Source organism: Diadema antillarum, unplaced genomic scaffold, assembly GCF_040938485.1.
Source record: "Diadema antillarum isolate AM-2024a unplaced genomic scaffold, OU_Dant_1.0 seq00000845_RagTag, whole genome shotgun sequence".
Taxonomy (NCBI): domain Eukaryota; kingdom Metazoa; phylum Echinodermata; class Echinoidea; order Diadematoida; family Diadematidae; genus Diadema; species Diadema antillarum.
In genome coordinates this window covers 793104-811212 of record NW_027271719.1, presented here as the reverse complement: position 1 = coordinate 811212, position 18109 = coordinate 793104, and the positions used below count along the sequence as shown (strand labels likewise).

Genomic DNA, 18109 nt, shown 5'->3' with positions numbered 1-18109 from the left:
ATTATTATTATTATTATTATTATTATTATTATTATTATTATCACCGTTCTTATATAGCGCATAATACCTTTGGTAAGGTCTCTATGCGCTTAATTACATTTGCATAGCACTGTTACAGACTTTAAGTTGTTTCACAGGGCCTTACACCACATCATCATCATCTATATTGTGCCTGCTATATGTAATACTCTATGTCTGCTTAATTTTTCCTTAGATTTTAAACCCAGAACAATTTCAAATCTGCAGCCAAAAGCAAATTATAAAATTTATACACCATCACAAAACACATGGACTTTCTAGATCTTACATTGAGGTCAAGTTTTAGGAGGACCATTCAAATGTTTATGAAGCATGTTGACAACTTATAGATCCTTGTGTACATAAATGCAGGAAGAATCAATCTTATGAAAAAAACAAACAGTGTTTGATAAAGCCAGTTTTTGGTATCATCTACTGCCAAGTCAAAACTGTTGGTTTATCTATATCCTAGTGCCTCATATAACAAAAAGAAAGGAGTTACTGTTATATGCAACAGTTACTATGACGCATCTGACAGTACTGAAGGATGCATGCTTGAAATGGTGTTAGTGTGATATTGCTGTTAAAGATAGGGAAGGTGTCATCTTGTGAGGGGGCCATGGTGCCATCCATTACATTACATTATATTTGATGTGGCTAAGTGACAATATCCTTCCTCTGCTAATGGGAGATTTAAGAATGGAAACCTATGATCTCTTTGTTTGTACCGACATAGGAAACAGTTATTAATGCGCGTAGACATTTCCAGATGGGTTATTGGTTTAGAGCAAGAAAGCTGCAGAAATCATACAAAAAAAAGGGGGGGGGGAGTGCTTAGTCATCAAAGCCCCTCTTCCACCACCACCACCAATCGTGACACCCCTTTTATTGCCTTCCACTGATGGCTTGGGTTAAACAAAGAACACACTGAGATGAGAGATGGGACGGGCGCCTGTCGGCAAAGCTATATGGGGATTCTCCGTTTCGAACCTGACGTGCAGCGAGAGCGTTGGGCCAACCGCAACCACCGGGAGAGGAATTAGCATGTTTTTCATGAGTGACTGTTATTTTCAAACAGTCTAGAAGTTTGACGTGGCACTTGATTTCAACAGCTGTTCCCACCAGCAGTCTCTTTAGCCTGCTGGTAATATATGTGGAAGAGTGTTTCCTTCCTCCCCCTCCTGTTGTTGAAAGTGGATTAAAGGAATTGATCTAATTTCGTTCCCCGACGTTTGTTGGAATTATATGCAGCCATTCTTTTGTTACTTTCAATTTGTCATTATTGATTTGGACACTTCTAGTTAAAGGGCACTTCCAAACCCATTAGAAGTTAGTCTGACAAGAAAGAGTAAAAAAAAAAAAAAAAAAAAAATGGATGAAAATTCAGTTTTCCTGCTTTAAAAGGGCAAAAGTAAACATAATGTTCTTCCTGGCTGAATGATCACTCAGGTAATAATTACAGGATTTGAGACTGGGGCATAATTGCATTTGAACAAAAATAACAACAACAATATAAGTTGAAATTTCGAGATTTTGTGTACAAGCCATATAGCAGGTTGTGAGGTGACATCCTCAGTTTGCTCCAGTGCATATTTTCATATGGACTGCTTAAGAACTGTTATATGAAAATGATCACAATTTCAATATTTTTGTTTTTAATTTTGTCAGTGTTTCACTGATGTGCTTATAGAATTTTACCTTTTCCTTTCATGCTGAATTTAAACTGAATATGTGCTTGAATTGCGGAAAAATTGTATCCCATTTATTTGGTTTGAGTCGCTCTAAAGCACAGCCTTACTGTATCAAGATGCATATGTGAAGAGTATGTTAATGCATTGTTACTTTCATAGGTATAAAAGAAGAGCAGCCAAAGTCTCAGTTTCTATCCAAATTTAGCCTGTTTGTCCTTCATCTAATAAGAAATATAGTTTTGATACAGTTTTTCTCTAAGATTTGACTGAGCATGCTTGACATATGCACTATATCCCCATCTTTTAACCCCCCCCCAAAAAAAACAAACAAAAAACTGTGTGTTGCCCTCACTGTATGTTGTTTTTACAAGCCATCAGTATAATTGTTGGCTTGCGGACATTAGAAGCCATGTGAGAGTACCCATGAGTATGCAGGTACATGATGAAATCAGTCGCTCTGTCACACTGTTAGCATGCAGAGTGTAGGATTACTGTGTACGTTGTTGGTGCACTCTTCTGTTGTACCTGGCATATCCGAGAGTGCATATATTTGTTATTTCTCGAATCTTCCCTGTTGCAAACGTGTGATTCTGATCGTATGTGTCAGCATTGCATCCTCAAGCTCGCAGAGAAAAACACAACTGCCCTTCACGGGAATGAAGTATTGAGTAAGTTGTTGACTAAGCCTGCATGTTCTTTACAATCCACTTTGGACACAGAGATTACAATTCGCTGAAAGAAGACAACGTGGAAGCCAACAACCAGCTGGCCTTTGACATCGCCGAATCCGAGCTGGGCATCCCGCCGCCCATGACAGGCAAGGAGATGGCCCAGAGGGCGTGTCCAGACAAGCTCACCATCGTCGCGTATGTCCTGCGGTTCTACGACCTCTTCCGAGACGAGGTTCCTCCCTCACTAAAGAGTGAGTCATTGCCCAATAGGATTGTTTTGTTCCATCCTAAGTAATGTGATATAAGACAATTGTCTTTAAAAAGGCCTACTCTTTCTTATGAGACTAACTTATATTTGGACTGGATTTCTACTTTAAGAGCTTAACAAGGGCACTTGGTTTTGGTTAGACCTTGAAAAGCAGTCACCAATCCATGAGGTGCTTCAGAAATGTTATGCTGAGCACTGTTTCAATGTTATTTGTTATTAGTTTTTATCTCATTCACTGAAGATAGATGAATTTCAATGAAAAGAAAAAAAGGTTTTCTGTAAGTTCTGATTGTTTGCATGCTTATTGCAATTTTTTTCTATTTTCCTTATACTATTACACAAATATACGGTCACTCGCACACCCTGTTGCATATTCTCTCGCATTCTCTTATTTACTTGCAGAAGACGAAACCAAAGATGCCTTTGTGCCAGGGGGTACCCCGACACCCACCAAGACCTCCATTTCAAAATCGTCATTCCTCTCGCGGCTTACGTCGAAGGTACGCCGAAAGTCCCACGAGAAGCACGCTGACAAGGAGAACGGGGAGAAGAGCAAAGCGAGTGGCAGCACCCTCGGCTCCAAGAGGAAGCACAAGCACAAGGACCCCGTGGTCAGTATCCATTCAGCTTTGACTTGCCAAATGATGCCCTCCCTGGCTGTCGCCATGGTAACCCTTCTCATCATCTACAGACATTAAATGCATCATTCGATCAATACAACTGCGAAAATGATCTTAGTGTAATGAGAATGCACAAAGATACATACATGTTCAGCATAAATGCAAACAAAAAGTAACATAGAATTATTCTTTAACAAAATTATGAACTGTTTGCCCTGGAGGGATGTGCAAGGAACCCAGGTTCTTAAAATCGTCTTTCTGGAGTCACAGTGAAGTGAAGGGGTGCACAAATAGAGCAGTTGTCCTGAGCATTAAGAGCACAATAAAAACGATCAGTATCCGAATTAAAGTTATTCACGGCGAGGTCGAGTTGACTTTGATAAACACAGCATAAAATTAGCTGAACGAAATGGGAGAAGTTTTATCCATATCAGACCAAACAAGACTACTCTTCATGGAATGTCAAATGTCAGTTTTCACCAAATAGTGGCATAGACTACATAGTTTATATTTTGATGTTGCATGTGCAAAATTTAAAAAAAGACATTTTGTGGAAAAAAACAACTTTTGACAGGCTGAGGATATCCGGGAGAAGAAGAAGCTGATCATGCAGCAGGAGGCGGAGAAGGCCAAGGCAGAGAATGGCAAGCTCAACGTGGCAGACAAGAACGAGCTCAACGTCGGCATACGTGGCCAGAACAAGGTCAGCGGGCTGGCGGAGCAACTCCAGGCCAACCTACGCTCCAACTTTGGCATGGACACGCCCGATGGCGCCGGACTTGGCAGACCGGTAAGTGATTTCACTTCTATGGAAAAAAAAGAACCGTTACACGAAAGACAGTTTCTATTGCAAATGTATAAAAAATTCGTGGCAAATTGTGATACGATGCCAAAGATATTATTCCTTCCTTGCCTACTGTGGTGTTTGTGTGAAAAGTGATCATATACTATGTTCACAGACTTTGTGAAATGTTAATCTAATTTGGGACACATGCTGTGAGAAAAGCTCATGTCCTATCTGAGAAATTACATTGCCAGTTGCGAAGCAAAATCAAAGGAGCGAAATGCAACACAAAACAAGACATGCAGTTCCCAGGTAGTGATAAATGCAGGTCAGATCAGAGCAGGGCTTGTAAGTCAGAGAAGAGACATCTCTTGAAAGCAAATCTTTCTGCCATCCACTCTGACACCCTTCCTCGTTTTCTCTCCCCCCCCCCCCCAAACCAGAAACCCAAGCCCCTGACAGATGGGGGCAACGTCCAGCAGAGTCAGCTGTGCGAGTTCTGCGGCAAGCGGGTCTACGTCATGGAGCGGCTGAGCGCCGAGGGCATGTTCTTCCACCGCGACTGCTTCAAGTGCCAAGACTGCGACATCACACTGCGGCTCGGCAACTACGCCTACCTGCCCAGCCCGGATGGCAAGAGTAGAGGTGACTGCAACGTACCAACCGACTCCCTGTGGGGATGTCTGGTTTCGTTTTGTTTTGCCCTGTTTTGATCCGTTTTACTTTGTTTTGTTTGGCAAAGGATGGTAAAAAAGGTTTAATAGCTGTTATTTCCCTTTGTGTGCAATGGTTGTACAAATGCATAACCTGCAAGAATGCATTTAGCGTTTCATGTTACTTGTATTTGAGAGTAGAACAAGTTCATCATATTCTGTGGAGTGCAATACAAGTATTACCGACATAGGTCAGTCATCAGAGAGCATTATGACAGAATCATTGTGTGTGATTGATTTTTTTAAAGAAATCACAAGTTTCATGGCTCATATGCGATTATGCAAAGGAAATTATCTTAAAGATCTTGTTTATGTACCTTTGGGAACAGTGATTTTAAAAATTCTCAAGATATAACATTTAGTGCACATGCGTAGGTCTGTTGTACCACAAAACATCCTAACATAAAAAATTTTTGCGATAAAGCCTAAAATATAAGGAGATATCTGTATTTTTCTCAATAAACCGTAACTGTAGACCGTTTAGTCTGAAAGCAGTTGTATTATAACTATTGTTCGCATTTTGTATATTTAACAATACTTAACATCGATTCTACTGATTCAAATTTATACAGTGGTTGTTTCTATCCTTAACTCACATTTTAGAACTATTTTAAAGCACTAATGCTGGGTTTTTGTTTCATCTGCAAATGGTAAATTATGCCTTTAATGTGGCTTTTGTTTCAAAGATGAATTGTGCAGCGAAACTAGCCTATATCTTCCATCTATGACATATAAGATCGAAAACAGTTTTTGATAAAGTTTTGCACATTGTTTAACTCTTGGAGACTCACTGTCGTATGATTGATTTGCTCTGAGCTTTTCGTTGATGGAAACTTAGCTGGAGAATGCTGCACTCCTATCTGACCGTACGTTATTTCAGTCTGGCTGAACTTTTTTTTTATCTGCATCCCCAAATCTTCACCTTTTCATCCACCTTCTACAGGGAGATTCTTGTGCAGGTTACATTTCACGGAGACCAAACTTGCCGCGAGGAAGCGATCTTACCTCGACAAAGACGAAGAAATCAGACCAAAGGTATTAAAGGAGGAAAAAAAAAATGTTTTCCACATTCATCCTGTTAAATTGCATATTCTTACCAGGATCTTTGATCCCAGATTACCCCTATTGGAAAGAATGAGGCTGCAGAATCATGACAAAAAAACGACAACAAAAAAATGTATTGGTGCAAGAATTCTGAGGTTTGCTCTTCTGCTTTTGATTTGGGCATCATCTTGAAATTTCAAGTGTGATATTGCATTGCTAAAGCCGCTTACACACAAGGATTAATGAATTTTGGGGCACAAAATTTGCTGATGCAGATACGCCAAGTGAGCATCAAAACCTTTGGAATTTGATTTTACGACATGTACTCTCTAGTTATAAAAAGATGTTCTTATTGATGCAGTCTTCTCTTTCCTTTCTCTATCTCTCTTTCTCCCTTTCACTCTGTCTATCTCTCGGTGTCATTTCTTCCCTCCATCTCCTGTTCTCCATCTCATGCACTCTCATTTATGCCGCACCAGAAACAAGTCATCTCAAATCCATCCTTGGAGGAGGCCATGGAGGATGAAAATGAAAACATCGCCACTCCCAAGTCACCCACGTCACCCAAGGGGCCAAAGACGCCATCAAAGAAGCGCTCCTTCCTGTCGCCCTTCTTTGGCAGGCGTTCAAAGACGACGCCCGAGCGAGAACGTAAGACAGGGGAAAGGGGGAACTGCTGGTCAGCTGTGAAAACAAAGACCAAAGAAGATTAAATATCATGGAATGCTTTGGCTGGAAGGTGTATTTGAACTCGTATGTTTGCACTATGGTGTCTCTGAGTGCTTAAAACATCGTACAATAAAGATAACATGTTCAATAGGATGTCCTGAATGAAAGTGATTAGGCATGTTATGATGCTTGGAGGCAGAGATACAAGCAGTTGTTTTTAGAACAGCCCGCATGTATCTATCATGGTTGTCCTTGGCCTTGCTGGCCTGGGAAGTGTGAGGTCCTGAGGAAGAGTAACAAGTCCATTATTGCTTTCCTATGAATACTGAGTGCCTGCTAGTGCTTTCCTCAACTAGATAAGCTCATGCTACTCAAGGCTTTGACACTCTTATTTGTTTCCATGAACAAGTGTCGACACACCTAATTAACTAGAAGTGATGACGATTTGCAGTGCTCTTTGCCCTCATGCCATTGGCAATGCAAAATTCAAGGTCTATGTATATACAAGTATTAGATATCAAATAAGCAAGTGAGGAGAGTTTCACATTATTCTTTGATACCGCTAAGGTGAGAAATTATGCCCAGGGGATTATAGCCTGCATATCGTCGGTTGAGAATGATAAGGGCGTTAAGTTGCCACAAAACCCATAGTGTTCAAGACCACTTAATGCCCTTCTCATTCTCAACAGACGATATGCAACCATATACAGTGATGCTACAGTGATGAGCCCTACATGTGATTCTGGTGAAGGTGGTGATCTTCAGAACTTTTTTTTTCCAAAATGCCCCGATGCTGTTTTTCTTTCGATTTTTTTTTTTCTGTCAGGATGTTTTAATGATGTGTCAGTTGTTCGTCTTCCGCCACAGAGATGCAGAAGATGTATGCAGACCTGGCCAAGACGAAGGGCACCCTGACCGAGGAAGAACAGGCCCTCTACAATCTGGGCACATCGAAGATGACCGACGACGAGCTTGAAGAGTGAGTAATAGTGGAGATGGGGGAAGTGGAAATAGATGACAAGATGACACATATGAGTTACTTCTATTCTATATGTTCATTTCAGTGTCAGACAAATCTTCATGGTGGTAGTCTCTTTTGTTTTAGGTTGGTGTCATAATTTTTAGATGATCTGTATTCTTCTACAGTTCAACTGAAATTTGGTATAGATTAAACTCATTACCATGAGTAGAAGGAGACACTGCCTTTCTGACTGTGTAAAAAATAATGTAATTGAACATCCCCACTCTAAGTGGCTATTGCTGGTCTTGTAACTTACCTTGCTATCTTTGAAAGTGAAATTTGAATAAAGAATGACCGTTAATAATTTTGTCAAGAGTACTTTCAAAAAGAAGAATGAAGCCTCATTGAAATCATTGCATTTTTGCCAAGATTGAGGTTCAGGCCAATGAGGTTTAATTCATTTAGCTTTATGAAGTGTTTTTGTAAAGTTTGTTTATATCATAAGTGTTTTGATTTCCCTTTTTGAATAATTTTGAATAGAATATCTAAAATAGGAATCAAAGATGAAATGTATGGGGATTTTCTCAACTCTTTGAGTGTAAGCTGTAATAGAATAAAAACTGTGTGATATGTGAAGTCATCCGACTTAAATATTCTCTTTTTCCCCTCTCTCTCTTATCTCTTCCCTTAAAATGAACCACACCGTCAATGATTTCGTTTATATTTTGCCTTTGCACTCACACGCAAACATCATGAATATCACGATGTAATGTTTTCACCGGTCCAATTTCTCCAAAATGCGAACTGAAAACAATTAATTTTGCATCCTTACCCAAAAAGACCTGCAGCACCTTCCCTGTCGTTGAAGAAAAATATGTAAATTGTTGTTGTTTCTTACGTCCTTTCTTTTCTTTAGGGTCCACTCCATTCATATTTTTACGCCGGTTTGCGATTTTTGATTTAAAAAAACAACTACTCACTCACACCATTGTCGTGTCTTTTTGCAAAGCCAATATTTTTATATATTTGCAAACAAAATATGTTGCCCTGCTCACAGCTTTTGCCCCAATGTGTCAATAATGTCAGCATTTAAGTAACAAATATTAATCTTACTACCACACATTTTGAAACATATCGTTTTGCATTGTAGAAATTGACAAGCCATTTCATTTATCAATTATTCTTCTGTTTTAAGGGAGATGGGGCCTTTAATGTCTAGTTGTCATTAAGTACTTTCAAACCAAATGCCACAAGCACTTAAAGACGAGCCAAAGTTTGTTTTTGATGGCAACTGATTTTCTCATTGCTTGTAATAAGATTCCACCCAGAGCATGAATTGGAATTACTCATGGATGTTAAATATGTAAAGTTACTATAATTCATCTGTCATCTTTTCAGTGTAAAGGCTGTAGTTTACTTGTTGGTAATGAATCCAACCACAAATGTGCCTATTTTTGTTCTTTAAATTTCACTTTTGTGAGATATATTCATTTCTTTGTGGAAGCATACTCAAAGGAATGACATATGTTTGCCTTGTAGCCAATAGAGTTAGTGACATGTTTAAATTAGTAATTTTGTTAAACCTTTTTCTTACTTTTCTGCTTATATTAGGGGGGTGATAGAAGCAATTCATTTTCCTTTGTTTAGGTCTTTAATTGCATGTTCCACCTTTACATGTTTTTTTTAATTTTTTGAAGGGGTTTTTGAAGTGGACATATTTTGGTTTGTTTGTATATTCAAGTTTTTTATCTAACTCCTGGGTCTTTTCAAGACAGAGAAAGGGAGATCTATGTCTTTGTTTTTGCTGGGTTTTTTCTATATAAAAAGAAAGGTAAGGATATCCATATTTAGGTCACCTTCACAGTGCCTTGAATATAGTGAAACAGATAACCATAGGATTTGGAACTTCAAAGCACCCTGATATTTTTGTATGACATCACTCAAAGACTTGTTCACATCGGATGAAGTACAGGGGACATCATTGACATTGAATTTGTGATACTGTAAAAGTGGTTTCTTTCGCGTACAGAAACTTTCGCGGTTTCCATCGGTGCGGACTTTTTCGCGTGTGTTTAAATTCGCGGTCGGTAATGATAGTGTTGTACAAGCGACGAGTTCAAAACATTTTCGCGTGATGTTAAATTTGTGGTTCAACCTCAAAGCGCGAAAAGCGCGAAAATAAAACCACCGCGAAAAAAACCACTTTTACAGTTGCGTGGAGTCTTGCCAACACTCTTCACAGTCTGTATTACTTTAAAAGTGGATATTTTCGTGGGAGTAATTTTTTGTGCTCGCCTGGGTGTGATGAATTTCGCATGTTTTTAATTCCGTGGGATCAGGACGTTGACTACTAGAACATACGCCGTCAAAAATATTTGTGTGCTTTTATTTTTGTTCTAGTTTCTGATTGCACAACATGTATGAAAATCTCTACACCATGAGAATTTCCACTTTTACAGTAGAGGATTTAAGCCCACCGCACACCATACGACTCACGACTATACAACCTTAAGACCATAAGACCAGGTGGTACGACCTGGCAACGCACACTATACGACCCGACCTTACAACTAGTCTTACGACTGTTCTGGCTTCAGTAGGTTACCAATGAGTAATGAAGCGCACGCAGTGCACATTGCGTGCGCTTCTGTACTCTTTGCATAACACTGTATCGTGATTGGCTGAAAGCCCACGACCGGTCGTGAAAATTCAACATGTCAAATCTCTACAACTGGCACTAAGACCCAGTCGTACGACTGGAAACTGGCAAGACTGGTGACGTCACACTTCCGGTCTTAAGGTCTTAAGACTGGTCGGATCGTAACGTGTGCAGTGGGCTTTAGCCTCACCAAACTTTCACTGAGTTCTCACTGTCATCGGTCAAACTTTCTGCAGTAACTGTCTTGTGATTCGTATTGCGCGTAAGAAGCCAAAAAAAAAAAAGAGAAGAATTTTGGAGATTGATTTTAGTATACATTGGGTGTACAGTTTACTGTAAAGCAAGATATTTTTGCGGCATGAAATTTTCGCGAATTGCAGCTGGCATTCAATGCATATAGTGTAGAAGAACTTTCATGTGCATTTTAATTTTGCGAATCTTGGCTCTCGCAAAGTTCGCAAAATTAAAATGCACAGGAACATTTCTGGTTGTACAGTACCATTTGCCTGGTATCCACGTGTACAGTTACTACGAGTGAGTAACATGTGAGCAAGCCGCCTTTTTCTCCTCTTATTGTGAAAAACCAGATCATCGGAGAGCGAGCTCGAAGACGAAGAGTGGAGGAAGAAAGGAGGGAAGAGTATGTCAGCAAGTAAGTTTGACAAGTGGCTGCCTCGTGTCGGTATGAGCAAAGATCTCCCACTGTTTATAAATCGCCTTTTGACGAAAAGTTGTTCTGGCATTTTATATTAGTACGACTCTCAATATCTCGTGGGATTATATTATTTTGTTGCTAGTTACTGTATCTGCTCTTTTGAGGATTCAAAGTTTCAATGGCAGTTTTGGATTTCACAGTAGATGGGTTGCAATGATAAGCATCAATCAAAAAATTACTGAGTAAGGAGGGTATAGTATAGGGAAGGAATGACAGGTATTTTACCTTTTTTATGGGAGGGGGCTGGGGTTGTGACCTTTTTTACCGTAATTGCACTGCTGCTTAGAAACGTTAATACTTAGTGATTGAATGATGGCTGCTATATATTGTATTATAATTCTGGATATGATTTCATGGGCTACATTCCATTTCATGCCAGTGTTAGATCAAGTGTATATGAAGTATGGATCATATTTGCATGTGCAGTAACTTTGTGCAGCAGGTGCAAATAATTGCATCGGGTCCAGGTTGACAAGGTTCTCATTACACCAATATGGCTTTTACCTGATTTTACTTTTCATGATGGCCTTTTTTATTAAGGGGAATTTAATGGTTTAGTTCTGTTGCTTGGTCAGCTATCAGGCGCAATTCAAATTTGCATCATTTTATTTGGGTTCCATGGATGTATATGCTGATATGTGACAAGAGCAGGACATGAAGAGCATGTAAAGCAAGAAAACTGGGATGACCCGAAATGTTCTTTTGTTTGATGCGATGGATTTCTCCAAAACTATCAAAGCCGGAGTCCCATATGATGATCTCATATGTCTTGATTGAATTCTGCCGATCACTTTAACCAATCATGTTAACAGTCACGTCACGCATTAATCGGTCTCCTCGCTTTCCAGCTAATACCTAGCCAAGTCTTTTCCTTCCGTTGGTCACCAGACATTCAAACTGAATCAACAACTTCTGAATGTTGGCATAAAGACCTGCTTTTCCTCTCAAGAGCATCTCATTCTATGATAAAGAACATATTTGTTATTCTTCTATTCTTGTGATTTTGTTTGAATTATCCATGTGTGCTTAAATGTGTGATGTTTTATGTTTTGTTTGTTATTTATTTGTTTGGTTAGCTAGTGTGTTTTCTGTTTATTGTGATATGAGTTTATTTGCCCTTACCATTTTAGTTTGTGCTCATTCTGGTTTAACAATGTTGCTATTGGTTTGTTGATTTCCTTTTTTTTGGCCAAATTAATACAGTGTCATTTACTTTCTACGCTGAGCAATCATCATTGAAGAACGCACCAAAAAAAAAAAATATGCCCCCCCCCCCCCCAAAAAAAAAAAAAAGAAAAAGAAAAAAATCCTGTTTCAAACTTCACAAAACTCTTCCATGCAATTTGAAATAAATTTGCTAATTTATTACTTTTGTGCTGAAAACTAGAAAAACATGATACAAACAAACAAACAACCGCCCTTGGCTTCGTGAATGACACAACATTCTTTATTTTCTGTGGGTTCTTTTTGAACTATTGCTGCTACTAATGATTTACATTTTAATTTGCCTGAAGCTTAAAGCTGAATATTTTTGTATGAGTAAAGGGACTCCTTTCCAGATCAAAAACAGAATTTAAGAAAAGCTAATATTGGTGTGGGTTTTTTTTTTTTTTTTTGGGGGGGGGGGGGAGGGGTAGGGATGAGCAATTAGGTTTCCCATCTTTTCTTGGTCATAAAGATCTAGTACAATAGCCAGTGTAGTTAACATTTTACAAGATGAGGGATGTTCTGTTTATTGAACTGATATGAGTCTTCAATTTGAAAATATGTATTTCATTTTAATACTCTTTCCTGTCAGAGGAATCTTAAGAGAAATTTGCATGGTTGAGCATAATGGGCATATTTTGCATCATCACGTGGCATGCTCCCATTGACTGTGTGACTGCATGGTGTTTAGTTTGTGACTGGTGCATGTGTACGTGTGTAGTCCTCGGAAGTAACTGGCACGCTGCGGTATCTTCACACTTCTGTTCTTGTTTTTTTTTTCTGTCTTTGGCATGTTATTTTTTTCGTGTGCACTTTTAATGCATCTTTTTCTTTTGCAGTTATTCTTTTGCAATGTCTGATGTGATTAATCAGAGATAGACAGTCCTCACATACTTAATATTATTTATCATATTTCATCATAACTCGATATCTTCGCAGCTCTGGATGCAGCAGTGCATATTATAGATCATGTATTCTCCTTTGAAAATATAAACAAGTATCTACTCTTCCAAATTACTGATTTTGTTATCATTTGTGAAAAATTGCTACAGAGGTTGTTTGGATTCTGTTTATTTTTCTGCATAAATGATTGCGTATTATCTGGTGAGTGATACAATGTACATCACTAGGCAGTAAAAATGGATTATTAATTTCCCGACAGACATGAGAAATATGTCATCAGTCTTACAAGTCTTTAAAGGTCCATTATCAAGCAAAGATTCGAGTCCAACATTTGGACCTTTATGGATTATCAATGTGTCGTCCCTGCAGTGGCATGTGAGTGTATGCAGAATAGTGGGTTTTTCAGTGGTGCATTCTTACTAAATATACAGTGTACATGTACCCTTGTTATAGTATATGCAAATCAGCAAAACTTTTCTTTCACTTTGTGTATGCCACTCAGGAATGTGAATATGATGTTTACAAAGTTAGCTTCAAATTTCTTCTTCTGTACATGCAACTGTAGGAACCTCTTTTTCAAACTGACTAAATTAACGGTCGTATTTCTCCTGCGAAAACACAAAACATGCACCGCTAACCATTCACGCAATGCCCACTCCTCACTCGAGTATCGTTGCAGCTTCAGTGGTGGCCGGCTGTGTGTTTTTACTTGTCTTTATCCTGATTGCTCCACCACACCGCCTTCGCACAGCAGGCGAATCTAAGCAGACCATGCTGCCAGTGCAGTGCAAGCATTATGAGTTATATGACATCTTATCAGCAGGTGGTATAGGATGTATGCTACTGAATTTAACCCCCTAGCATCCCCTCGTACACTGCTCTTAACTCGGTATCATCTCTTTACAGTGTCTCCTTCATGAGTGAATGACCTCCCCAGGTCGTTTTTAACATAACCTTTGTCCTGGTTGTCACATTTGAACTCTAACCTCAGAATGCCTCTGTCTGCTGACCTGAAAAATAGAAAAAAAGAATAAGACCCTTTTGTGGGGAATTTTAACGGAAACCTAGACTTTATTGTTGAAAAAATAAAACAAATATGAAGAAAAGATATTCCAGTTGCTGTAATAATAGTGCACTGATAGATGACTTTGATGAAACTTTGTACAGATCATAAAAAAAAAGAAAAAAAAAAGATACACTGTACATTGTATGTATCAAGTCTTTAAATGCATGTTTGCTAGAGTTTGTAAATGAAAAGAAATATTGAATAATTATACAGATATACGTCCATGTATTCAATTTAAGAGGTCTGAAAATGCAATCTGAATACTGTCCAAAGAAAAGTACATATATTGTCACAAGTGATTTTTACACCAACTGAAGTGAGGACTTGTCCATTACAAGTAGATAGAGAGTTTATCAAAGTGAAAGTCTCTTCATTCATTCAATTTTGCTCACTTCGTGGGAGTTCTCCAAAGGGCTTATGTGGAGACACACAATTTTCACAGTAGTGTTCAGCTTTTGAAGAGAATGTTAGGATTGGAGACAGGAGAAATTAAAAGAGAGGAAAATGATGGAAAAGGATGAGCAAATATAGGCATTCTGAGGTTCACCAGTAAAGTGATTCAGTCATCAAAGAATAAATCATCTTTGGTCGCCATTTACATATGTATATGGAGAGCATCCTTCATGTGAATTCCTGTGGCAGTATACTGGAGAAAATGTATGTGTTCCATGTGCTCGGAAACTAAAGCTAGTGATGATGTAAATACCAACCTCTAGCTCCCCCCACCTCCTTCATCATACCCCCTTTCCAGTGCCCCATTCATACTCGAGTAGAATTAGAGTTATGGTAAACTAAACAAATTAATTACGAAAAAAGGACACTGCCTTCCACTAAAGCATCATTTTGCCACAAAAATAAAGGAACATCGGTTGCACATTTGTACCAGTGATGATATCCATTAATCAAGCTTTTCTTTTTATAGAAAACCCTCTTGCAAAAATGCCTAACCCAAATGAACACCAGAGCGTATATGTATTTTTTAATAAAATGTGTACTCATTTCAGTCAAACACATCAAATGAGACACACTTTCCTTTAAGGTGCTACAAGACTCTCTACAAATTAGTAAGTTTGAGAACACATTTGTCCTCTTCTTTTCATGGTAGACAGTATTCTTTTTAACTCTGCTCTCACTAGTGCCTACAGAAAGTCCCACGCTTAAAATGATGTTAAAAAGTGATTTTTGTTCCCTCTGTGCACCATACATTGAACTGTGTAACTCATCAGCAGTGGCACCAAATTTAAACTTTTTGTGTGCATTTTCCCCAATGAGCCCCTTTATGCAAGCTTTGCCCAATCCATCAAAATTCATCTTTAAATAAATGGCACGTGATATCGGCAGAATTTTTGTAAGATTTAACCTAACTTCCTTCTGGTTTGACTGTTGAATAGAATATTTCTTATATCATGATCATTATATACGATACTTGCGATATCTGTCAGTTGCGCCGCATTTAAAGTTATAATCTGTTTTTTTGTTTTTTTTTTTTTGTTTTTTTTTTTGGGGGGGGGTTTAGTACACCGATGTTAAACTTTGTACCCTGAATTGGATCTACATAAGCTACTGTTTCCACCAACAATAAATCAGTGGGTGCTTTGAACACTTCTCTCAGCTGTGCTATTGATTAGAGAGTTGAGAATTACCAGAGATTTTCCCCATGTGTCAGTGGATAGGGCACAAAAATATCTTAAAGAATCATGATTCTGGTTGATTAATAGAGCAATTGCAATTATTTCCTTCCTTAAAAGGTATACTTCAATCTTTTACCACTATTTAATGTAGGTTTCATGCCAATAAAATGGCTGTCACATCATTTGACTTAACTTTATTTCTAGAGGAAAGTTGAACATGGTGTGTGATTTTATTTTAACGCCCCCCCCCCCCCCCCAAGGAGATACATTTATTGGCACACAAGTTCCTTTTCACTGTCAAAACCTTTGCTGTCAGTACATACACCCTTATCGGAGCAGTACCTATGGTCACATTAACTCTTTGTGGTGTGCCTCCTTGGTCTACCCCTCACCGTCTTTGGAACACATATCGTTTCATTTCATCAGATAGATTTACTGTTCACCTTAGTTTCAACTTTGTTTCCCATTAGCATTTGATGTGCAACACTTACACCCTCAGTTATTTAAAGGGCTTTCCCACATTTATCTAAAACCTGTCCTTTTATTTTCATGACTTACTGTGTGAAGTGGGGTTTACTTTTCTCTTGATGCATTCGGTTTCCTAACTTTTGAAATGAAACATTAGTGTATGTGCTATATTGTTATATTTACAGTATTATATATATCCCCAGGCTTTGGGAAAATTCTGTCTGTTTTGGTTGTAAAACACTATCGAAAAATTTTCACAGGGACTTCTCACGATTACAATCACTGTACACAGCATTGTATAGAATCACTGCTAGATGGGAACTTTGGGTTTTAATAGTCTGACGGCTACCTAACCACCATTATCCTACGTTTGTTTACTATACTACTCATGCATGGGTGAAATCATTACAGTTTAGTCATCCCATGGCAGAAACTCCATAGGCAGAACATACAGTGGTTGCATGTACTCATGAGCTGCGTAATCCTGCAATGCAACCCAACCATTGGTTAACATATTTGGTGAATGGAAGTTGGCCCAAAACATGAATTGGGTGAACTCTTTTTTTTTTTTTTTTTTTTTAGATTCATTTTAGATATTGCCAATGGGGATTGTCAAAACCTAAAGAATGTATTTCAAATTTAGAGATTGTTTATCTTTTGGTTTATTTCCTTGATTATCTATTTATTTTGTTTATCTTTTATACAGGGATGGGCTAACTTCCAAATGAAGTAATTTATTTTTCCTATCAATTTTGTTGTGGACATTGAGATATACAGCAATTTCCTGTTGATTCAATATCCCACCAGTAAATATCTTCAGATGCTGAATTCAGATACAGATAAATTGACTTCTGGAGTGTTCATTTCATAAAAAGGACCCTAGGGTCTTTTTACTGTTCAATCAAAATTCTCAAAGTCGAATGTCAATGTTAAAGTTCAAAAGAAAAAACTTAGATTAAGTGTCAGATATTTAGAAATGCCAGTATTTATGAGGATGGGACACTAAAGTAGAATACCTATTTTAAAGGAGAAAGTCTGTAGCAACAGAGATGTGAAATTGACTTTCATTCTCCCGAATATCAGTGGTAGCATGGGTCAGTGGCAATGTGTTGGCATCTTGGGCACAACAGCTGCTGTTGCCATGCTCTCTGTAACCATGGCGACAGCTGTATTTTTTTTTTTTTTTTTTTTGGTGTGCAGGAAGCCAACAAGCTTGAAACAGATTGGAACATTGCACTGTGAAGTTAAATCAGGAAGAATAAGTTGGGCAAATCCCATGTACTTTTTAGTGTCTCCTTTTCTGTCTTATTTTAATCTTCCAATCCACAGCAGTATCAGCAATTTCATGTTTACCCTTGTGAATCGAGCCCACAGGAAAATTTTCATATGAAACGTGATCATAAAAGCATTTCAGTTATCAGATAAAGCTGTTGTGTATTGTACCTTACCTTCTACACAAGGTGCCATTAATATGGAATTAATTGCTGATGTTCATTCAAACCAGAAAACCTCCAGTTTTATCTTAATGATAGAGTTATTGAGGAATGTTACTTTGGTCATTTCTTGTCTTTGCACCTGACTGAAAGATACATAGTAGTATCCCTTCCCATTAGTATTCATTTCATTTTCTCTGACTCCCACAGAGTTTTAGAAGTACTGTACATGTAACTGTGTTTTAACTCCATGTGATTTTAATTGAAGTTGATGTCAGTCATGCTCATTGATGTATGTAGATTTATTTCTAGTATCATTGAATTTTACTCTTGAGATACTAAGAAGAATACACTAGTTCCACATGCTTTCAATATGACCACTCTGGACTTATGTTCCATATATAAGGTTTCTTTGACATTACCACAGGAATTCTCCACAGGATGTTGTAAGTAAAGAATGTTTTTAAAAAGGGACCAAAGGAGAACACTGTAAAGAGATGCTAGCCAATGCTACATTATGTTCTGTGTTTAGACTTTAACGTAGCCCCACCTGTTCTGTATCATTTGTAGTGTCTCTGTAAAATATTCT

General features: G+C 38.2%; 1 protein-coding gene across 1 annotated transcript in view; it reads left to right on the top strand.

The window, feature by feature from the left end:
* Positions 1 to 18109, top strand: part of LOC139740235 (uncharacterized) — a 103931-nt gene that overhangs the window by 48455 nt on the left and 37367 nt on the right. The window contains exons 10-17 of the mRNA XM_071650818.1: positions 2429 to 2631; positions 3051 to 3259; positions 3843 to 4058; positions 4496 to 4697; positions 5709 to 5800; positions 6289 to 6460; positions 7346 to 7457; positions 10686 to 10750. Of these exons, the coding sequence (XP_071506919.1) occupies positions 2429 to 2631; positions 3051 to 3259; positions 3843 to 4058; positions 4496 to 4697; positions 5709 to 5800; positions 6289 to 6460; positions 7346 to 7457; positions 10686 to 10750 (1271 nt within the window). The remainder of the gene's footprint in view (positions 1 to 2428; positions 2632 to 3050; positions 3260 to 3842; positions 4059 to 4495; positions 4698 to 5708; positions 5801 to 6288; positions 6461 to 7345; positions 7458 to 10685; positions 10751 to 18109) is intronic.